The sequence below is a fragment of the Nothoprocta perdicaria genome, unplaced genomic scaffold, assembly GCF_003342845.1.
Source record: "Nothoprocta perdicaria isolate Ctin4 unplaced genomic scaffold, notPer1 scaffold_281, whole genome shotgun sequence".
In the NCBI taxonomy this organism is placed as follows: domain Eukaryota; kingdom Metazoa; phylum Chordata; class Aves; order Tinamiformes; family Tinamidae; genus Nothoprocta; species Nothoprocta perdicaria.
This window is the reverse complement of record NW_020455512.1, coordinates 68,605-90,845: the sequence shown is the minus strand read 5'-3', so window position 1 is coordinate 90,845 and position 22,241 is coordinate 68,605. Positions and strand designations below refer to the sequence as shown.

At 51.2% G+C, this 22,241-nt stretch overlaps 2 protein-coding genes across 5 annotated transcripts in view; both read left to right on the top strand.

The window, feature by feature from the left end:
- The window catches only part of SEC31A (SEC31 homolog A, COPII coat complex component), a 29,957-nt gene extending 12,920 nt beyond the window's left edge, over positions 1-17,037 (top strand). Inside the window, exons 14-27 of one of the 4 annotated variants that reach the window (XM_026041287.1) lie at positions 148-223; positions 805-983; positions 1,230-1,356; positions 2,070-2,215; positions 2,884-3,057; positions 3,307-3,480; positions 6,380-6,509; positions 7,470-7,811; positions 10,092-10,139; positions 11,826-11,884; positions 13,251-13,523; positions 13,747-13,866; positions 16,103-16,174; positions 16,462-17,037. In XM_026041287.1, coding sequence (XP_025897072.1) covers positions 148-223; positions 805-983; positions 1,230-1,356; positions 2,070-2,215; positions 2,884-3,057; positions 3,307-3,480; positions 6,380-6,509; positions 7,470-7,811; positions 10,092-10,139; positions 11,826-11,884; positions 13,251-13,523; positions 13,747-13,866; positions 16,103-16,174; positions 16,462-16,641 — 2,100 coding nt within the window. In that variant the 3' untranslated portion in view covers positions 16,642-17,037. The remainder of the gene's footprint in view (positions 1-147; positions 224-804; positions 984-1,229; positions 1,357-2,069; positions 2,216-2,883; positions 3,058-3,306; positions 3,481-6,379; positions 6,510-7,469; positions 7,812-10,091; positions 10,140-11,825; positions 11,885-13,250; positions 13,524-13,746; positions 13,867-16,102; positions 16,175-16,461) is intronic. The other 3 variants (XM_026041289.1, XM_026041288.1, XM_026041290.1) reach the window with 3 other exon arrangements.
- Positions 17,038-17,671: 634 nt separating this feature from the next.
- Positions 17,672-22,241, top strand: part of SCD5 (stearoyl-CoA desaturase 5) — a 24,087-nt gene continuing 19,517 nt past the window's right edge. Inside the window, exon 1 of the mRNA XM_026041304.1 lies at positions 17,672-17,677. Within this exon, the coding sequence (XP_025897089.1) occupies positions 17,672-17,677 (6 nt within the window). The remainder of the gene's footprint in view (positions 17,678-22,241) is intronic.

Below are 22,241 nucleotides of genomic sequence, written 5' to 3'. Positions count from 1 at the left end.
ATGCTCTTCCCTTCTGAGTTAATGATCTCTTAAGGAAATGGCAGTTTGAAGGTGGGTGTTCCTTGCAAGATGCATTTTTTTAAGCATGTTTTTGTTTACCACAGATATTTGCCCAATCTCAACAGCTGTGCTTTCCTTTTTCCTTAGGATTTAAAGGACCATAGACGTGGACCTGAAGATTCCGTGCCTGCAAAGAAAACATTTAACATCTCTGTTAGTGGAGGTAAAAAATATATATTTATAGATATAGATACATACATATATAAAAAATATATACATAGGTGGGGGAAGCAGGAGGGAAGAACTTCTGTACAGATCATAAAGTATTATCCATATTTGCCCCTAACTCCATTAATTTCTCAGCAGTCTCAAGGCATTTGGTAACACAGGCCCTTCAGGGAAGGAAAGGAAATAAACAGCACTCATGCCCCACCACAGAAATGCTTAATGTGATATCTGATGCCGTGAGAGAGSAAGTCTGAGAAAACAGCACCCAGCTATTTGTGCAGACGCTCCCAGGGCATCGTCTCTACAGAGAAACGCCTGAGCCCTGTCTGCACCTAATGTTCTATCTGATGCTGATGCAGGATARTTGTCTCTGAGGTGATCGAGAAGGGTGCCCTGTACGAAAGGGCAGCATCTTGTTCCAGCAGCTTGATAAGTGACCGTCCAAAGCGTCCCATCGGATTTGGCCTTGACCTTATGTGTTTGAGACTGGAGATGAACTTGAGCCTCCCCATAAGTATGTTGTTGCATCCGTAACAATGGTATGTTTGAAAATGCCCCCCTTTTTTGCTGTTGCAGATGTGGATGGTTTGATTACCCAGGCTTTGCTGACGGGTAACTTTGAAAGCGCGGTGGATCTCTGCTTGCAYGACAACCGCATGGCCGATGCCATTGTCCTGGCCATCGCGGGCGGGCAAGAGCTGCTCTCCAGGACACAGGAAAAATACTTTGCTAAGATGCAGAGCAAAATTACCAGGGTATGTATATGCAGCTAGAAAGAAACCTCCTGGAAGAGCTTTGCCACCCCTTTTTTCAAGTTACAAGTTTCCATGCCATTGTGTAAATGTCTTTGYGTGCGTTGCCTGCGCCTGCCTTCAGAAATGGGGTGATGCCCTTGTGGTTGGGTTGCATTTGCTGGGCAGGTGGCGTTGCAAGGGCTTTGCTCACAAAATAGGAGCACAAGCAGCCAGGATCTTAACGAGGTTTGTCTCCTCTTGCTCCAGCTCATCACTGCAGTTGTCACCAAGAACTGGAAGGAGATTGTGCAGTTTTGTGATCTGCAGAACTGGAGAGAGGCTTTGGCTGCTGTGCTGACGTACGCCAGGCCGGAGGAGTTYGCAGCGCTTTGCGGTGAGGCCACTTGACAGACTGGATGCCATTTAGCCCACTAATTTCTGCCAAAGCTGTGTGTTAGGGGGATTGTTTGGGKKTTTTTTTCCTGCTATTTTCCTTCAGGTGAATTATTGTAAGGCCTTGCTATAGCTCCTTTGCTCACAGCTCCTGAATCTTGCTGCAAAGGAGAGGAGCCTCTGAGGTGCTGTGTTCCAACAGCAGTTCCCGAATTTTGTCTTCCCTTGTTTTTGTAGGGGTACAGAGCAACCTTTGTAAGCAGATGGGCCTGAGTTTTGACCATGCTATGCGCAGCCCCCAGTCCCTTTGGAGGCAGGGGGCAGTTTGGAGAGCTGCTTCCTAAGATGTTAGTGAAAATGTTGCAGAGCAACCTTTAGCTCTTCTCTCATGCGAGTGTTTGCACTCTTGAGAAAGAAGCTGTGGCTTCTGCTGTAAATGAGTTGCAGGACTGACCCTGTCTCTGCAGACACAGCGGGTTTGGGGAGTGTTTTGGAGGGGTCTGTTTACCCTGCAGCACAGSGGGTGTTTGAAAGCTGCCCATATTCCCCCAGATTGCCAAAGCAGCCTGCACCTGCACAGAGCCACCTTGTGCTTTGTAAACACACCCCAAGACACCTGCCAAGTACCACAAGGGGAGAAAGTGTGCAAAAAAGTGTTGAAGACACGCAGCAAGCGTGGGGTGACTCACGGTTTCTTCTTTGGATTTTGCCTAGATCTCCTGGGTAACAGGCTGGAGAGCGAGGGCGACAGCCTGCTGCAGAGCCAGGCTTGTCTCTGTTACATTTGTGCTGGCAACGTGGAGAAGCTCGTTGCCTGCTGGACCAAAGCTCAGGATGGGAACAGCCCCTTGTCGCTGCAGGTTGGTATTTGGGTGCAGAAAGATGTTGGGAGTAATGTAACACACGGGTATCCTTTGACTTGGTGCTGATAACRGGAGAAACTTCCTCAAGTTTCTGCTGAGGGTCTTAGGGGATTGTATCTAGGGGGGTTAATTTCCAGTAATGAAGTATATTGCAGAGAGGGAGTATTTGGGGAGAAGAGGGATGATGACAGTCTGATGAAGCAATTGCTGAATAGTTTATTTCTATAATAGCATTTTAGTTTCTTCCATCTATTCAGGGCCTTTGAAGGGTCAGTTTTAGAAAGTCCTTAAGGTAATACTGCCTGACAGTGCTCTGTATCTTTGGTACGTTGAAGCAACTGGAGTCATGTGAATTTTATGTTAGCTGAAAATAGCACAACTTGACAACAAATTGGCTTGTGTTTTGGGGAACATGGAAGGAAAACAAGATGTGGAGGATTTCTGGTGAATATTTGAAAGACTGTCTTAGTGCTTAGAGACAGAAACCTGTCCACAGCTCTGCAGGAAGTTCCTTTTTATATTAGATCCTTTTTACTTCCGATGAGCCTTTCCTTTACCAGAGCTAAGTCTCCTCGTGCAGACCCGAGGAGCAGCCCACGCAGCGCTTAGCCCGYGTCTGCCTCACCTCCTTGTGCTCATCCTCTCTCCCTATTCTCCTCTCACAGGACTTAATAGAGAAGGTTGTGATTCTGCGCAGAGCCGTGCAGCTCACGCAGGCCGTGGACCCTACGGCGGTGGGAGCCCTCCTGGCTGAGAAGATGAGCCAGTACGCCAGCCTGCTGGCCGCGCAGGGCAGCYTAGCCGCAGCCCTCACCTTCCTCCCTGCAAACACCAGCCACGTAGGTGACCCTTTTGGTTTCCTTTTCCCCTTCTGCTTGGCTCTCTCCACAGGCTGGCTTCAAGCAGAGGTCTGTGCCGCGCAGTTAGGCTGCGGAATTGCTCTTGGAACACCCTTCAGGGTGCCAAGGGTCAGGCTCTTTGTCTTGCCCCTTGCTACCAATGCCCTTGCTCCAAATTGTGGGCTTTGCTGGCGGCGTGGATGGCCGCCCCCCCGGCTCACCTTCCCTCCTGCGCTCTCCTGTTCACAGCCCAACATAGAGCTGTTGCGGGACAGGCTTTGCAGAGCCCAAGGGGAGCTCGCCGTGGGCCAGGAGGCCCCGAAGGCGCCGCACGAGAGGCAGCCTGTGCCCAAAGGCAGAGCCGGCGCTGTGGCCGGACACGTGGCAGCACCCCAGGCTCCAGCCCAGCAGTATTACCAACAGGTAAGTGGTAGGGCCCTGGGCTCGTGTTCTGGGGATGGTGGGTAGAACGATCGCTTTTTCTTTCTGTTCATCCGAGCTGTGAGTGTATGACAGCCACCGAGAGCCTTGTGGGCAGAATTAATTTGTGCCTCCCTTAACTCCTTCGGAATCATCTTCGAAACCCCTTGTTGAATGGCCTGGCTCACTAGAGAGCAGTTTCCCCCCTCTTTTCACTCAGCATGTTTTAGTTTTCCGACGGGCAGAAGTTGCTCACGAGGAGCAGTAGCAAACTTGAGGTGTCTGTTGCTGGCCTCCTGTAAAAGCTGCCTCCTGGGGCCTGGGCCAGCAGGGATGAAGGGATGAAGAGGGCCTGGGCAGAGTTGTGCTGAGGGATAGAGCCCGTGAGTACAGGGCTGGCGAGGAAGCTGACGGGCCTGCAGGAAGCACAAAGGGAAACAAGGAGGACAGATGCCCCTGTTCCTCGGCTAGCCCGGCGCAGCGTCAGACCACACAGTAAGAGGCTGTTCGGCCCTGGAGCCTGGCGCGCAGCCCTGGCTGCGTGCGTGYTCCCAAACCCTGCCGAGTCCCGGAGAGCGGCTGGCCTCATGCCCCGGGGCTCTGGGCTGGGTTTTGTGGGAGAGGAGAAGTGACAGTGGTGTGGACATGGACCTTGCACAGRGGAGACAGGCACAGTCTGTCAGGGCTGCCCTTCAAACACTGCTTGCCAGAAAAGAAAAGGTGCAGGAAGGAAAGCACRTAGTTGAGAAGTGATGGTGGAGTTGGTTCTTTGCCTCTCTATCCATGATTGTGGTTACCTGGGCTGGGAARCCATCACCTGCCCTCTAGGGTGTTAACAAGGTAGATTTCAGAAGGACCAATACCTCCATCCCGTGCTTGGAGCATCATCTGGCTAACACCGCCGTGTCTGATGTTAAACGTGTCGTTACCAATAGTTGTCTGAGCTCTTTTTTCCTGTCTCTGACCTTCCTTCTTATAACCAATGCATTGCACTTGGAAATGGTGCYGCATAAGGGTGGAATCTCCTTCCTCTTGGACTGTGGAGGAAACAGCTTTCCTCTAGATGGCRTCAGCAGTGCTCTTGGAATGTCCCTTTCCCATTTTTCCTACCCTTTTAGAAATACCTCAAGTTATTTAAGCAAGCCTTGCACCTGATCGAAAGCCCAGGTGTGATGCAGACCTGTGAGGACCCTGTGAGGTACTTGCCCCTGAAGTCAAGAGCCRGAGAGTCTTATCTGCTTGTTCCAAGTGAACGCAGCATTTGCTTAACATGCTCTGAAACTTCAGTTTCCTTTTGCTGTGGATTTTTTGCACAGTAGTTTCAGTTGGAAAAGATCAAGTATCAAAGGGGAAGGAAAACACATTTAAATCACTTCAGTGAGGAGAGTTACCCCGATGCTGACGGTGCCTGCTCACTGCAGCATTAGCCTGACCCCGTGCAGTGTTAGARGTGGATGCACTGCGGTGAGCCCATGCCTCGGGGCTGTTCCTTTGSCTCTGCCTTTGCCACGGTGCACGAGGCAGCTTCCTCTTCATGCTCTTGGCTGCAGGTGGTGCCTGGGTGTGCAGCCCATGGCTTYGCCCAGCTTCCCCTTGCTCCGGGATGCGGCTGGCACGGCAGGGATTTGCCTTGCACCCCATAAAGTACTGCAAGCTCAGAGGGCATTGGGAGGCAAATAGGGTTTAGCCAAGGAGGCATCTGATAGCCAGCAAGGGGCTGTGGGCACCTGCAGGGTATCATTAAAAAGATGCTGGTGAGAGTACTCTATTTTTCAGATTTTATCTTTTTTTAATAGACCTTAAGTTGAGTTCCAAGTGTGCCTACATGAGGCAGTATGTTTGGATTCAGCACATGATGTATAGTGCTGAAATGGTGGGTGCTGCCCACTGCCCAGCAACTTGTGGGGGGTGGCACTTGTGCAGGATGAAGGGAAATGTGGTGCCGGGGGGCTCGGTAAGGGCAGGGTCGTGGCAGAGCTCCCTGGCACGTGTAACACTGCGCTTGYTCCGCGGCCTGTGATCACTGCCCCTTCCCTCTGCTTGGCCTCCGCTCTGCAAGTCACCCGAGTGTCAGTGCACAGCGAGTCTGTCTTGAATCCACTTTTCCTACAGCAGTTTGATTTTATGGCTGCGTTAGAAGTCCCAGCATGCAAACTTCTGTTAATTCTTTCCTTTTTTCTTTTTTTTTTTTTTTTTTTTTTTTTGCGTTTTTACCTCTTTGCCTCGCACCTCGCGATACCCGACAGCCTTTTGCATTGTGTTGTTTTCCATGATTGGTATTTCTTTGTTCGATTCAGGTTAGAATTGCCCCTACTGTCACTACCTGGAGTAACAAAACTCCTACTGCCCTTCTCAGCCATCCTCCTGCAGGCTGTCCCTCTGACACACAGGTATAACCTTCATTATTCCCCCCCGTGAGCCTCTGCTTTGCTCTGTGCCCAGACTCTGAAAAGCCTCGTGCCAACTGAGCTCCACAGTTACTGCCCCACTCGAGGGTGCACAGGGAGACTAGTTGCTCCTTTCCTTTTTCTCACTGAAGTCAGAAGTGTCATAGTTTAAGTCCCTAAGCTGAAAGCTGTGGCTGGCAGGGCTGTCTGCAACTTGCTGAGTAACAGATAGCGCTGTGCAAGAGCCTGCTCCTTGGGCAGGGAGCTGTGTGGTCCTCTGCTACTGACCCCGTGCGTGACACCTCTGTGCTCCACTGTCGTGCAGGGCACAAGGTTGGACGTGCAAAGGTAGCAGGGCTGCCAGACCCCTTCATCCYTGTGTGGATGGCCATTAAAAGGAACGGGGTTTGAACTAGGAGATGGTCGTTTCAGTCTAGTTCTGCTTCTGCCTTGCGTTGCCGTCGCCACCTAAATCCTCTTCTCTCCTCTCTTTTTACTGTAATCTTGTTTTGCAGGGAGACAACCCACCTCCTCCAGGGTTTATCATGCCAGGTGCTGTCAACCCCACCGTGCCCCCTCCGCCAGCTTCCTCTTCCAATTACAACATGTACCTGCAAGCGGGGCCCCGACCCGCGTACCCGCAGAGTAAGTAACAGCAGTGCCCCTCGCCCTCCTCCACAGGTGGGGGCCTCCTTGGCCTCCCTTTACAGGGAAAGCCAGTCAGCTCCATGCTGCTTGGGCAGGAAAGCTCTCCTTGCTGCTTCCGAGGGGGTTGGCTTCTCGATGGGCACCAGATGTCAGGCACCGTCTGACAGCAACTGCCTTGGCTGATGAGGAGTCGGCCATCCCGTTTGAGACTCTTTAGATTTCAGGCCCTTCTTAAGCTGTTTTAGGTCCAAAACTCCAGACAAATCCTGGAGCGATGGTACGGAGCTGGTGAGGGGTCATCCAACTGATTTGTGTGTCTGGACCTATCCGATTCTCATGGGGGGTCTCTGAAGAAGAAGGGAGTGGCGCTGAGTGGGAAAGGAAGGATCGGGGCGGGGTAGAGATCAGCCAGGAAGGGATGGTGCACGAGTCGTTCAGAGCACAAGCCTGGAGGTACAGGCAGAAGGTAGGAGATGGTTCAAGGGCATGGATGGGTCGGAGAAGAGGCAGCAAAGTTGAGCCTCGGAGCCTGCTGTGATATCACACTGACTGCCAGAGGCTGATGCTCACTTGCCTGGTATGGAGTTTGTCCTGGTGCCCATCTGGAGCAGGCATTTCTCCTCCTGGATGCAGCACGGCAAAATTGCAGTGCTGCTAAAAACACAGCCCAGAGGAGCAGCCCCTCCAATGCTGCCCTGAGGAGTGGCTGCAGGCAGGCAGTGAGGCCATGGAGAGAAGCAAGTCCTTGTGGCCAGGACAGTTTTTTTCCCCATGCCCCTGCTCCTCCAGTGGAGGTTTTAAACGGTCATCTGAGTACAATGGGGCTGTAGGAGTGGGACCTGGATAACCAGTTGGAGGGGGGAAGTTACAGGAGGAGTGAAAGGACAGATGATGAAGGAAGCAGAGAGAGATGACCAAGTTACTGACTGAATCTCTTTGTTTTCTCCCCCTTTGTAGCGTATCAGGCCACCCAGCCGTACTCTTTCGGAGCAGGGGGACCAGCTGTCTATCAGCCTCTGCAGCCTGTCGCTCCTCCTGCTTCAGCCTCTTACCCTAACGCGGCCCCAAACCCTGTCCCCCCGTACTTACCACCCGCGCCCTCCCCACTGTACCCGGCGCAGCCCCAGCCCTCTCCGCCCGGCTTGAACCCTGCCTCCTCCTACCCTCTGCCTCCTTCGGGGGCCTCCTTTCAGCATGGCAGGCCAGGACCTCCGGCAACCTCTGTGGCCTATGCGTTGCCTCCGGGACCAACAGGTACTCTGCCTGCAACCAGTGATGTTCCTGCATCCCAGAGAACAGGTCTGCGCTTGACCGGGGGGAGGGCGAGCAGGGAAGGGAGCGGGTTGCGCTTGCTCGTTTGGGGTTGCGCGTGCATGCGAGTTTCCCCTCGTGAATGCTGCACTATCGGTTTGCTTGTGCTTTGAGGGTAATTCACAGCATTTCTAAAACACAGAGGGGTCATCTTTCCTCCACATCCCCGGGCCACGTGGCTTGGTCGCTGCAGCAGCCCGGGCAGTTGTGTCTCTGCAAGTCACGTCTTGCTGTGGATACAGAGCCTCTGTCTGTCTTGCCTAAGACCCAGTGCTACAGCACTGTGTTTTACCGAGATGATCACCTGCTGATAATGGGCAGTGGCTCAAAATCCTGCCCCCTCTTGCAGAGTGATTTTGTAAATGGAATTTCTCCGGGCATCACCGCTTCGCAAGAGGCAGGTCGTGCCATGGATTTGCTGCGTATTTAATTCCAAAAGCGTTTCCTGTGCAGTCACCTAATTTTCATTACTTTTTTCCCTAACTGTTAGTGGGAWGGGATTTACTGTAGCTGTGAAGGCTTTAAAGATGGTCAGAAGTGATTTAGAAATGCTTTTACATGGCTTCCTTCCTAGGTGTTCATCTAAAGCATGGGTATGCCTATAAGAGCATGCTGCGGCGCTGGGGACTTCTTGTAACCCTTTGCTGTGGTCCAGGGTAACAAACCCTCACGATAACAAACCTCTATCTTCCTTAGCAGCCTTCGCTTCTGGGCCAGTTTGCAAACAGTGGCCTTGAGCATGTCAGGCCAGGGAGGAATTAGGGGCCAGCCCCATGGTAAACCTGAGCTTTATAGCCAGGTGGGCCAGCTGGAGAGCCAAGGACGACCACMTCTGGGAGTAGGGAGAAGAGGAGCCGGTGTTTGAGGGACAGGGTCTCTGCTGCCAGGCACTATTGAGGACTGGGACTTCTGACTCCATGTGAATAGGACCCATGTACCTTACATCTCTATCAGAGGGATTATTAAAAGGGTAGAGGAAGAGTTTTTGGCAGGTTTTCTAAGCCTGACAAGTGGGACAGCACATCATGATGCAGATGGCTTTGCTTTTGTGCCTTCAGATAAATGTAAGGATGTTCCTTACCCACTTTACTCCTATATTGGTGACATGGGCAACACACTTGCATTAAGAGCGCAGCAATGCAGCCCAGCTGGCACTCGGAGCAGCAAGGCACTCCGGTTTGGGCAATAGATACTGAGGACTGGCCTCACGTGGTGGCATTTTGCAAGCAGATGTGAYGAGAGGGCAGCCCACGCCAGTGTCAGCCTTGGCCTCAAACCAAGGTGGGATCCAYGGGCTCAGGCCACTGAAACACAACAGTTGCCTTGGGGCTGAGAGCAGTACCTAGACGGAGCCAGGTGCAYGCTGTGTCCTACAGATCTTGCACCACTCCTTTGAAAGGTCATGTAAACAAGAAGAGAAAACGCTCTTAAATGCTGTGGTGTATGCTTGGCCATCAATCAATCTTTTGGGGGCACTGGGCCACTTAAAGATGCCTTTGCATATGGTTTTATAGAGCTTGCACAAATCCATAGCCGTGAGGGGATGTTAAGCTGTGTCCTGGTACAGAGCACAGAGTTAGGGTCGCCTGGGCTTCGAGCTGCTGCGCTTCTGTGGGCTGCAGGGTCTCGTGTGGGGACGTGGTGATCGCTTCACAAGTGGGACCTGGGGTTAAAATAGGGAGAAGGAAAAATTGGGAGCTTGAGGTCTTGGAAAGCATCTGGTTATTAACGTAGTGTGCAACTYGAGATGTGAATCTAGAACTGGTTTGCTGTTATCTCCTTCGTGTGGCTGTTTGTTTTGCTTTTGCAAATGGGTATAGAAATGAGTGCCTGGAGCTTCCACCAGTCACTAAGCCCCTGTTTAACTTGATCTAAGCAACCTTCCTCACTTGAGCCATAGAAGAGCTTTGAACCTGCTTGGAATGGTTTTCCCTCGGAGAGCATTGCATCCCGTTTGACGTAGCAATAGCACAGACGCGAGTCGAGCTCAGYGTTGGTACCAGACCTGCAAATGCATCGAAACCGCCCTGGGGAGTGGAGTGTTCCCCAGTGCTCATCCCATCCTGCCGCTTCTCCTCTTGGAAGTGGCAGCGTGTTCTCGTGCTTCGCCTTTTGGCTTTGGGTGCTGCTTGGAGCAGGCGGCTTGCCTTCTCTGGCAGGCATGAGGCTTCTCTGTGAAGGCCGGGTGCTAATGAAAACATGCATTCAGGTGGTTTTGGGTTTTAAGCAGCAACTGTTTTCTAGCCCTCTTTGCCTTTTTATCTGCAGAAAACCTGCCGCCTCAAGACCAGGCCTCTCCTTTGCTGGGGGAACTAGGTACCGCATAATSTGAAAATCATCACAGCCACTACCAGAAATGAATTGAACAAGCATCAGTAATGCATGTGTTCTGCAGAGAACATGAAATGCAGTGCTGTTGGCCAATTACAGTTTAATCAAATCAATTTGAATGCCTTAATTAAAACCAATAACAACATATTTGGAGTTTTTAACCACAGAAACGAGTGCTGACTTCCCTTTTTTTCTTTTTTTTCCTTCCCTCTAAGCAAATGATTTTAAGAAATTAAAAACAGCAACAGTGCAGGAGGCTTTCCGTAATATATTTTTATTACCAGCACTGCTGAAATTGCAAATATTTTGGGAAGGGATGTTGTGGATAGGGAAGGGTGGCGTTCCTGAGGCAAATGACTGTCAGGAGATGGCACTGCCTTTTGTTAATGAGAAATTGGATGTGAAAGGGGTTTTAATTTGTTTTTTTTTTCCTTTTACCCCTTCAGCATATTCTGGATATGGAGCTTGTTTAAAAAAGGCTTGGAAACAAATGAAATTTCAGGCTGAGCCGGTTCTGCAGTGATGCTGCCGTCTGTCCTATAAAGTGAATTTATCATTTGCTAAGTGAAAAACACTGTGGTAAAAAAGTCCATTGAGCAGGGATTTGGGCTTGTTGGCTTGCTGGGGCTTTGTGCGGTAAATCCCGATTGCGCRGCGAGGCCGCCGTAAAGCCGAGCTGAAAACGTTGTGATCCCAAACACGTGGGAGCCGGTTCTAACGCGCTAAGCTGAGCTTTGCAGCTGTGAGTCTTGCAGAGAGACGCCCAGCATKGCTCTTCCTTGGAAGAGCTCCAAGGCTTCTTAGAAGGAAGCCACCCCGGGCTGCCTGGACGCGGTTCTGCGCAGGCCTCCTTTGGCCCTCCCGTTCCAGCTGAATCCCCCTTGGTGCGGAGAGCTCGACCGCCCCAGCAGCCCTGCTCTGCCCTGGGCACACGCAGCCCCCCTAAAGCTGAGGGATTTGACCTGGGAATCCTGCTCCTTGGCTCCACTGTGTCTCCAAGGTGGCTGGCAGGAGCAGGGAGCAACTGGTTGGGTCTCCTGTTGCCTTTTCTGSCTCTTCTTTCTGCGTTCTCTGGGTTGCTGGGATCACAGCGCCGGGTAATGCAGAAGCTCCGGCCGCCTCCGGTCCCYGCAGCAGCGCTCGGCCGGCGGGAGCCGCTCGCTCCTTATCTCCCCGCGCTTTCCCTTGCTAAAATGGTATGATAACGCTGGTGATCATGCAAAAACGGTGCAGAAAACAGCAGGATTCAGGGATATGGGGAGGGGTGTGTGTATATATACACATATATTGATATGTGTGTGTATATATACATATATATATACATAGCTGTGTGTTGAGCAGAGCTGTGTTTTGGCTGTGACAGGCAGCTCACCTGCCTTTGCACAGGCTTAACCTCTTGAAAACGCTTCYCCAGCAAGAGAAGAGGTTGCTGGATTCCTTTTCCCCACTTGCTGACGGGAGCTTTACCTGGCGTGTGCCAGGAGGGTGCTGTGTGTGGAGGAGGGAGATGCAGCACTGTGGATTTGATGGATGGGGCTTCAGGGGAGCCTGGCCAGCTCGGGGCCCCAACAAGTGTGAAACCTCCAGTGAGACCACAGGGTGCCGAGCAAACCCCGGCCCTTCCCCTCCTTGGAGATACTGACGGTCGCTTTGTCTCCTGTTGTGTTGCAGGGCCTCAGAACGGCTGGAATGACCCTCCTGCTCTGAGCAGAGCTGCCAAGAAGAAGAAGGTACTCTAGGAAACACGGTTTCCTCACAGCTGGGCCTTGTCCTGGGGAATTTGGTGAAACRAGAAGGGTTAGCAGCAAACAAAAGCTGTGCTTGCCTAACCGAAATGGCCTTGCTGCCTCTCCCGTTTGCAGCATCTCCTTCCAAATATTTAAGCCTCCAAAGAGATGTGGTGGCTTTTGAGTCAAGTTATTATTAGGAGCAACATCGATTTCGATTTGGGGGAAGAAAACAACACSTTGGGCTATTTTAATCTGCAGTCAAGCAGATGAGTTGGCAGGAGATGATACCTAAGCAGAATGACGGGGATGTGCAAATTGTTGCAGACTACTGACTTGGCTGGAGCTGGAAGCTCCAGATGAAGGGTCTGAGCCTAGAAGATGTGCYGAGAGTAAGACAATATTCCTCATAGAGTCAGTGTAGTTGAGTGAAAAGGCTTTAGACTGCAGCAGGACAAAGTAGTTGGGGATGTTTGGCCCAGAGCAGAGGGAACCTTTTCGTCCCCTGGGCTGCTTTAGCCTAGAAAATGTCCACAACAGTGTTGCCTGCTGCTCCCTGAGCCTGGTGCCATTGGGAAGAGGAGAATAACTGACCTGGGACTCGGTCAAAATCCTTCTGGAAACAGTGYTGCTGTTGTATGTTTGTGGCAGCCACAGCAAAGCATTGAGTGGTAGGTTCCTTTCTGAATGAGGAATCCTGCTGTTTCTCCCGTGGCTCTGTTGAGTATTTAACAACCCCCATCAGAAATGTTTGGATGTTTCCCTTAGGTCCACGGTGTGAGGGGATGGGTTGAGGCAATTAGGAAATGCCTGACCACCTGTGCCCTGCGAGCCAAACAGGATATTTTCCACTGTTCTCCTCCTAACTAAGAACTTAAAATTCACCATGCATAAACTTACTGCGGTGATTTGTTGCTTTTGTAACTGTTGGTGTAATGGGGGTATTTTTCTTGCTGTTCAAACTACTATTTTAATTTGGGCATCATTGATTCAGTGCCGTGTAATCTTTTTTATTACCATGCACAGAGAACTGTGCGTGTTCCCATGGGRGCTGCTCCTTTTGTTTGGATGCCTYTGTGAGTGAACACACAGGATGCCTTTGAACACACCAGCATCTTACACAGTCATCTCTCCTCTTTACAAAACAGTTTTCTCCATCTGAAGTGATTGTGTGTAAAGACTGAAAGACACCAGGTCCTGGTCACTTCATTTTGTAAAGCCTGGGCCCTCTGCTCTGTGCCCAGTTGAACTCAAACCGGGAACACCCAACCTGTCTTAGGGAGCTAGGAGTTRTGCCTTGCTGGGAGTTAGGCTGCTGCTGGAGTGACAGGATGAACACTCTTGGGTTTGTGTTTTCTTATCCCCTCAGGTCCCTGATAACTTTATGCCCCCGGTTCCCATCACCTCCCCCATCATGAACCCGCTGGCGGATCCGCAGTCTCAGATGCAGCAGCCTCCAGCTCCAGCAGCACCCATGGGAGCCCCCAGCTTGCAGCCCGCACACCTGCCTGCKGGGCAGCCCGTGCTGCAGGGCCCCTACCAGCCTGCTGCCCACTCGCTGGGGCCAAGCATCGTRCCTCCCGCTGTCTCCAAAACCAGCACAGAGGGGGCCCCCGGAGCCCCCATCGGCAATGCCATCCAGGTAACGCACCCCCCGTGCCCCTGGTTCTGTTCCGTTCTGTACATCAGTGAAGCCTTGYGGGCTTGGATCCTCTTGACCAGATACAGAAGAACCTCTTCTACTTGTTTGAGGCYTTGTCCACCTCCCCATACCTATATGGAGGGGGAATTGTGCCAAGCCGTAGTTTAAAACTACGTGGGGTCACAGACTGACCTGGAAAAACCTCCTCTGTTCTGTTTTCCAGCACGTCCAGGCACTGCCCACAGAGAAGATTRCCAAGAAGCCTATCCCTGAGGAGCACCTTATCCTGAAGACCACGTTTGAAGCTCTTATCCAAAGGTGCCTGCTGTCTGCCTCAGACCCGGTAGGTACTGGCAGCGTTCCTGCAATAGGCCTGTGTTCAGGTGAACCTCCTGCTGCTCACCTCACTGTCAYAAGCCCTGCTGTTGGGGGATACTTCTGTCTGGAAATGGATAGCAAAGCTGTTTATTTGCACTTTGTGTCTGAGCTCATTTTGAGTCTGAGCATAGCCCTGCTGACAGCCCTGCTCTCTGAGGGTGTTGACTGAGGGTCATTCCTGGMCCCCTTAAGTCTTCAGGTGGAGAGGAAGATGCTTCTGAGCACAGGGGGATTGGCTGTATCAGCCCATCAAAGTCTCCTCTGGTGCAGCTCTTCACTGCCCTCTCCTAGGGAGGGCTGGAGCTGCCTGGGGTTGAGCTGTAACACGACAGCTAGAGCTGGATGGGATCACGGATCTCCATTTCCCATGACAGGTAGCCTTTGGAACCGAGCCATCCGCTTCCAAGCGTCTCCTTTTTTTTTTTCCAGTGGTAAATAACACCCTGCCCTGCAGCACAGATGTCCTGGGGGCCGAGGGGCTGCTGGTGCCACCTCTGTGGTGTCAGTTGCCTTAGGGCTCCTTCCTTACATTGCCCTTTCAGCTGCCTCTGTAGCTTTGACTCGAGGTGGGCACATACTTGGGCCACCTTTCCCCTTTGGATGCCAGCTCACCAATTGATTCATGGAGCCAGCCCCACACTCCTTTGCCAAAGCTTCTTGGAGGCCCTGGGTGGCTTTGGCACAGGCTCCACGCTGTTCAGTAGTGTCCGATTGCTCAAAAGCCCCTTTTTGAAAAGAATCCCCTGCAGAGCAGAGGGACAGAAGTCAGGCACTGTACAGACCTGGGGCCCTTTTTCCCTGTGCAAGTGTTTCTCTCCYTCCTCCCAGGCGCCCGGCACGCTGCGGACACAAAAGCGGCTCTGTGGGCGTTGTCTGCGCCGGCGGCTGCTTTGCTKCCGTGCCAGCACTGCTTGTGTCCGTGTTCGTTGTCCACGCGCTCCAGTTAGCTTAGGTACACGGCCCACAGAAGTGCTGCACTCACTGTGGATGTCAGTCGSTTCAGCACATAGGCAGACACCCCTCGATTGCCCTGTGCCTAAGCGGGGGAGAAGCTGCACTCTGAAAGGTGCTGCTGCATAGGGGCTGGAGCAGAGTGTCAGGACAAGAAACTACTTGGGCCTTTCCCATCTAATTTCCTTTGCTTGAGGAGGTTTCTTGCTGTTCAGTAAACATGTTTATTTCTCCTCAGTTGACCCATCCGTAAAATGACCTGTCACGGGTTTAGAAACAGTTGTCCTCAAGTCACGTAACTGAGAGTTAGTCCAAAAGGCTGCGTCTTATCTGTTCCTCCTGGGCTGCCTTTTCCTTCCTTGCTTCCATTGACAGCGTGGGTAACACCCAAGAGACTTCTCTACACAGTCTGAAAGATCCAAGGACTGTCTTCCCGCCCTGTCCCTTTTGGCACGTGGCCTTGAGGCCGTCCCTGGTTTCATGCCCAACACGGAGCCACCAGTCTGCCCTCCCACCCAAGGAGGAGCATCCCCTTAAGTTTTTCGTTTTCCATCTCTGACATAATTTAATCTGGGGAAACTTTCAAGTAGCCAGAGGAAGTAGTGCTACGTAAGCCGGGGTGGGTTGATGTCTCTGCTGCTGGAAGAGGCAGTTCCGATACCCGTATGTACTGATGCTATTTTTAATGCTGTTGGCCTTCTCTTGGATTTAGTTTCTGTAGTGGTACCCAAGACAGTTTTGAATATTGTCTTTTTTTATATTCTGGTTGTTCTGGCCTAAAACCTGCTGGTTTTGTTTGTAAGAACAAGAAGATGGAAAATATAGAATTTGCTCTAAATGACTGAGTTTTATGTATTCATTTTCATGGCCACAGGTGACCTTAAGTTCTGAGCAGCCTTGCTGGTTACTTAATTCCAGTAGTAACTTTTATCCAACAAATAAATTTAACCTTAGTAATGGAGGCCAGTTTCCTTCTGCAACGTGTAATTCAGGTACATTGGCCATATCAGATATGCCACTGGGTTTTGCAAATGCCTGGTAACTTTTGGGATATACCTCAAGTTTTACTCTGCTGTAGGTAGCTAGAAGTGTCATCTCGTAGCAAAATCAAGAATGAGAAGGATGTGGTGGAAAAAGGATGTTGGCGAAGGGATTGTGCTGTTCAAGTCATTTTGCAATTAAATCATTTACCACTGAGGGCAGTGAAATAGAGAATGCTGTTCTGATTCCACTTTATTTTTCTCTTGCAGCAAACCAAGAGGAAACTGGATGATGCAAATAAACGCCTGGAGTTTCTTTATGACAAACTTAGGGAACAGACGGTAAGTGCTGGTTTTACGGTGTTCCTTAAGCTAATGCAAAGCGTGGCCAAAAAGCCATCCATGGATTGGGCCTCTGTCTGATAATGTTGTGTCCTGGAGTGGTAGGTGGCAAAGCCTAGACCTAAAAAAATTTCTATAGATGTAGAACCTTTGAGGCCTATGGACTTCACTGCAAGTCAGATGGGAAGACCCAGGCACTGCACCTTACTGTGAGAGCCAGAGGTTTCGAGCAGGGCCTGAGCTTGCCAGCTCTTTCTGTTGACCTGCCTTGTCTGCCTTCCTCGCAGCTCTCYCCAACCATCCTTAGTGGGTTGCACAACATGGTGAAGAGCATCGAGACCCGCAACTACGCGGAAGGACTGAACATCCACACGCACATAGTCAGCACCAGCAACTTCAGCGAGACCTCCGCCTTCATGCCGGTGCTGAAGGTTGTCCTCACCCAGGCCAATAAACTGGGTGTCTGAAGGCACCCTGCCCTTGCCGAGCTTACGACGGTTGCTTTTCCAAAGAAGTGCATTTCTACAGCCACCATGCCAGAGAGGGACCAGGCGCTAGTCCTCAGAGCGTGTCGCAGTAGGGCGCTGACAAATGGCATTACACTCTCCCTGCACAAAAGGTCCTCCTAGAAGGGCCGCTGGTGCTTTCCGTTTTAATCTTTCTCATCCTGAATGATTCCTCTCCACAGCTAGTGTATTTAATGGATCATGCCCTCTATTGTCAATTTTTAGATGCATGTTATACTGCTGAACGGCGGCTTTTAATATCAAATATATGTGTTAAAAGGAACAAGATAGATTGTGTATCAGACCCTCAAACAAAACTCTTCCTTCCCCACCCTTCCATATCCACCAGATTAAAGAGTCTGATCCTGGTAGCAATCTGTTTTGTCTTTAATTTTATGATGGTACTTGCAGTTCCCTTATTATAATTTCCATGTTAAGTAGCTTAATTTTGCACTGAGGCACGCRAGCAAAATAAAGACTAATGCGCTATTTTCAATAAATATTAATTTATTAAAAWGTGTATTCAAGAAGCAGAGCTGGGAGAGGCAGAGCCTGAGTCACAGGGGCGCAGTTTTCTGTTGCTTCCTCCCRGGTAGCATTTTTCTTAGGATTGATTGAGATGCTAGAGCAGCGCCTGCCCCAAGGAGCTTCATTTAATGTTAGCAGAGAGACCGTTACAGCTGAGGGAACCCTGACCACATCTGCGTGGCCGCCCATAAAGAAATGGTAGGTATCTCGTGTATAAACAAGGTGCCAATTGCTTTATGATCCTCTGAATTTACTTACAAGTCCATGTTGAATTTACTTACAAGTCCTGCGTGAGCAGGGGGGTTGGACTCGATGACCTCTGAGGTCCCTTCCAACCTTCGGCATTCTATGATTCTATGATTCTATGTTGTGTGGTGAAAGTGCAGGAAGGTTTTTGGCCTGGCTGATAGCAAAGCAGGCTGCATGAGTGTGACACCAGCGCAGCAGCTTCTCTGCACCACAAATGGAGGTAAGTTTAAAACTTTTAAGTTAAAAACTTTAAGTTTTAAAGTTTTAAAAACCTCAACAGTTGACCACGAACAGCAGGTATGTCTCAGGAAAGCAGCAGTTGGAGGAGGAGTACTTTTAAAACAAAAATTGTGTCTGTGAGACTCCTTTGGATATTTTTTTGCAAGCTTCCTAAAGCGCCCCGACTGGAGGAATGTACATTTGTCAGTGCATACTGACAGCAGTAGTATAAACAACACAGCAAATCAGAGCAGATTTCCATTACTTAAACTGATTATGAGTTYTGCGTTTTTCGAACAGGGTAGTTAAATTCCTCCAATGGAGTCAGGCTTCGTTTTATTCCTTTTCCAACATGAGCTGGCCCCATAAGCCTTTATAACAGGAACAAGTAAAGCAGCAAGGGAGAGGTACTTTGTTCCAAGAGCTGACRAAACCGATGCAACAGTTCTTGTATTCCTCGAACGGTTGCCTATGCCTTRAAGCAGGTAGGCTCTGTTCCATTCCTGTTCTCTTCCCAAAGCAGCCTTTGAAGCTGTCCTGCCTTATCTGTCCCAGGGCTTACTGAAGCACCCCTACCTGGCAGGGACTCTGGTGGCTGCTGGAGCGTCTCCTACSCTGTGTGGAAAGGCCTGGCGCGATGAACTTGGGTATCATCCATCTCGCAGCGCACGCCCTGCTTTATGGCCCAAGGCAACGTGTGTTGCCTTTCAGAGTGGGAAGATGGGCGAGGTGCCCACAGGCTCGTTCCTGGGCCCTGGCTTGAGGGGTAGCTGAGAATAAGGAACATGCTCACAARGAAACAGCAGAGCAGAGGCCAACAGGAATAAACGAGCTCGAATTTGTCCACAGCCAGCAAGGCCAGCAGGCCTGATTGTTCTGTCTCATTTTGTAAGGCAAGGGAATGCAGGGGGGAATCTGCGTGCCCGGTACCCGATGGATAAACTGCTGCTTGGGAAAGCGCCTATGGAGTGGGAGGATGGGGATTAGTGTGAGAGCTGAGGCGGGGTTGGAAGGGGCTGAAGAGAGGTGGGGAGGAGGCGTGCGCAAGGCAGGGGAGCTTCAGCAGCAGGGCCCAAATCCCTGTGCGATTTCCATCCAGGAATGAGGATCTCCAGGCACAGCAGGCTCAGAGCTGCACCCCGACGTTGGGAAATGGGTTTGTTTACCACCAAGAGACTCAATAAGCTCRGGGTGTTGGTTTAGTGCAAGTTAGKAAGAAACCTGCAAGCGCACAAGGTTACAACGCACAAGCTAAGTGAAACGCAAGAGCAGCGTTAGGACAAGAACAAATCAGATAAGAATTGACTGTGAATAAACTCAGGACGGAAAGCCAAGCCTGGAACCCATCTTGATGATGGGATAGTTTTGTTCTTGGCACTAAAAGGAAAGCTGCCTCTTGCTCGGCTGTCCTCGAAAGAGCTCAGAACCGGCGGGCGACGCTTTCCAAGCACAGAAGGGGCAGGGCTGGGAGAAGCTGGGACAAACAGCAGCAGCGCGGGGCTCTGCTGCCGGCTGCTCGTCTCTTCAAGGAGTGCCAAGCAGTCAGCCCCCGGCTGAGGCTGTAAAAGCAAATGTCCACCTTCGCTTACAGAAGGCCAGCGAAGCTCTGCCAGTTTACACTGGGAGAAGAACGCGGCCCCAAATAGCCTAGTTCTGAAGGGACCCAGGGAGAGGAGATTTAGGGCATGGTGGTGGCACTAACGCCGGTAACACCAGTTCTCGTTGCAGCCTACCCCGAAGCTGTGCAAAATATGGCAAAAAGGGACGAAAGGAGTTTTAAATATGTAATCCATGGTGACATCAGTGCTCTCAGAATATGGCTGGTGTGAGAAGCAGCTTGTTGCCAGCAGAGACCTCGCTAAAACCAATATTTTGTGGGCACATTAAGGGAGTTTCTCCAGGTCAGTAGGAGGAGCTCCTATTGGTGAATAGGAGAGCAGGTGGCTATAGACAGAAAGTAGAAAGACTCAAGTAAAACCTTTTTTGCCTGTAAATCAGTGGATTTGCCTTGTTTCAACTGGCCAAATCCCAAGGCCAGCATTCAGTGTGAATGTTGGGGATTGTCTTTTAATCACGGCAGCATTTGTAGGCCAGGCAGTGTTTCTGTCAGGCTTTTTGGGGGTTTTGGGGGGGKTTCTTTTTTTTTTGGTGTGTTGTGCCTTTGGAATAATGTGGTTCCCTATTCCCTAACACACAGATTGGGCATGTGAGTTACCAAGAGAACAGGTAGAGATGCGGAACAGCCGCATGGCGTCCCGGCAGCCTCCCATGTGTTTCCTCTATGCCCCAATGCTCGTCCCCTGCTTCAGAAACATCACTGTGGAATTAGGCCGGACAAGGGCTCAGTCAGGCCTGGGAGGTGCTGCTGGGGTCAGATATATCCCAAATCGGAGACACCCAAGTCTACTGCGTGCCACAGAACCGTCAGGCAGGATATAGAGATACAGAGAAGGACAAAGAAAGAAAGAAAGAAAGAAGAAAAAGAGGCTGAAGTTGTAAACAGTTGAAACAGCTCTTTGCTGAAATGTGATGGTAGTGGTTACCATAAAAATGAAAGTGCGTTCCCACGAACCATTTGCTATCATTGAACATCACTGTCCTCCTCCTTTCTTTTTTTTTTTTTCCAAGAGCAGAATTCCAGAGGAAGGTTTAAAACAGACCCCAAACCATCTTGCATTTAATTATATGCTCTCTGTGGATTCACTCGCCCCACGAGGCACAGTTAGTAATCAATTAGCACACGGCGCTCATGTGCTTTGCACCGACATCCCTCACAAAGCTGCTCTCCCCCGAGTTGCCTCAACAAGTGCATGTTAGGAAATAAAAAAGCATTCGGCCGGCCTGGAGGGATTCGGGATGGAACTGGGTGATTCTGGTTTGCTGTTTTCCAAGACTGGTTATTGCCGTGTGCCATAGGAATCAGACTGGCAAAGGCTCTTCTTTGCCTCTCCTCCCATCAACAARGCTTGAGGCCAGTGGTCCAGATCTTCTTGTGTGGCACACAGTCCTCCYGGTGTCACTTAGGCAGGTCCTAACGGACTGATGTGTTTTCCCAGCATCATCTCCCGGAGCGTGTGGCTGCTCCCGAGTGTGCAGTGAGCCTGGGCAAATCCCAAAGCCCTCCCTGGAACCCAGTCACCTCAGTGCTGATCTCCAGGCTTGGGGAAACAGAGACTTGTTCTATTTATGAGGGAACGGGGATTCCAACGGCGAAGAAACATCCAAGTAATGAATGTGGTGGGATGCCCTTGTTGTAGCACAGCAGTAGTCATGACATGACTAGTACATAAGGAAAGGGGGTTATATCCACTCTCAGCAGCTGAGAGATGGAAAATTCATTGCAGGACTGAGCCCTCCTTCCCACCTGCCCCCAGCATCGTCCAGTAATGTCCTAAAAGGAAGGCAAGGATCATGTATGGAAGTGGCAGCAGGTATACTTGTTCTTAGCTTCAAGACTCACCTTCAGCCTCTGGAAAGGAGATATCTGAAAGGGAATTTAGGAAAGAAAAATGCAACACTTTCCTCCTACCGTCCTGGCACAGGCAGTGAAAGCCAACAGGCACAATAACATCAACAAGGAGCCAGTCTCAGGCAGGGTGAAGGAATCCTGTCAAGGCATGGGAGACCCCCGCGTGTTTCCCCAACACTTTTATTCCGGCAGAAACATTCCAAAACTAAAACATTCATTGCAGGTAAACGTTTCCCCTGGACTCATATTAACTAATGACTTAAACACGGTGCACAGAGATGTCCTTCTCTCCCTGCGCTAGTAACTGTGATCTGCTTTCTCCCTTCTGCTCCCCTGCRAATCTGGGTCATCCCTTTGGCATTTGTGAACTCGGTATTAACAAATCCCATTCCRGGATACAGAATAACACAGGATGCTTCAGTTTCCACAGCCGCTTGTGATGAGGGAGCCAGGGCCACGAATGAGGGTATGGGGGCAGCAGGAAACTGTAAATGGGAAGGTTATGGAAATGTGTTCGGCATACTTGGGGAAACGAGACCTGGCCACACAGGAAAACAAAAATTATGGTCTATCCATGGTGGTGGGGGAATAAAACACGTGGGGAGCTCGGAAACGGGGCGCACGTTGCTGAYAGCAGCTCGTTCTTCCCTTAACAATTCCCTTGTCAGCGCTAGGTGAACACTTGTTAGTGAGTGGCTTTGGGAGATGCCAACGTTGAGCACCTCAGCGCCACAGCCGTGAGAGAAACTCGGTGCTGGAGGAAGCGCCCGGCTTGCCGGAGCTCTGTGGGGAGAGAGGCGGGGGCGGGCGCTGTCCTCCCTTCCCCTCCAGCCGCCCTGTGTCCAGGTCGCTACCAAGGGACACCGACCGGCGCCATCCCTTCGCCGCGGCCGCCCGCCCCGCTGCCCCGCGGCCGCTCTCCATAGGGGCGAGCGAGGCGCGGGCGCTGCCACGCGCCGCTCCCTCCCCCTCAGCCCAGCGGCCGCGGCGGCCGTTGGCGACGGTTGGCGACGGTTGGCGGGGGGAGGGGCGTCCCGCGGGCGGTCGCGGGGCTGATGCGGGGGAAGGGGGTTGCGGGCCGCGCCGCTCCGGGGCT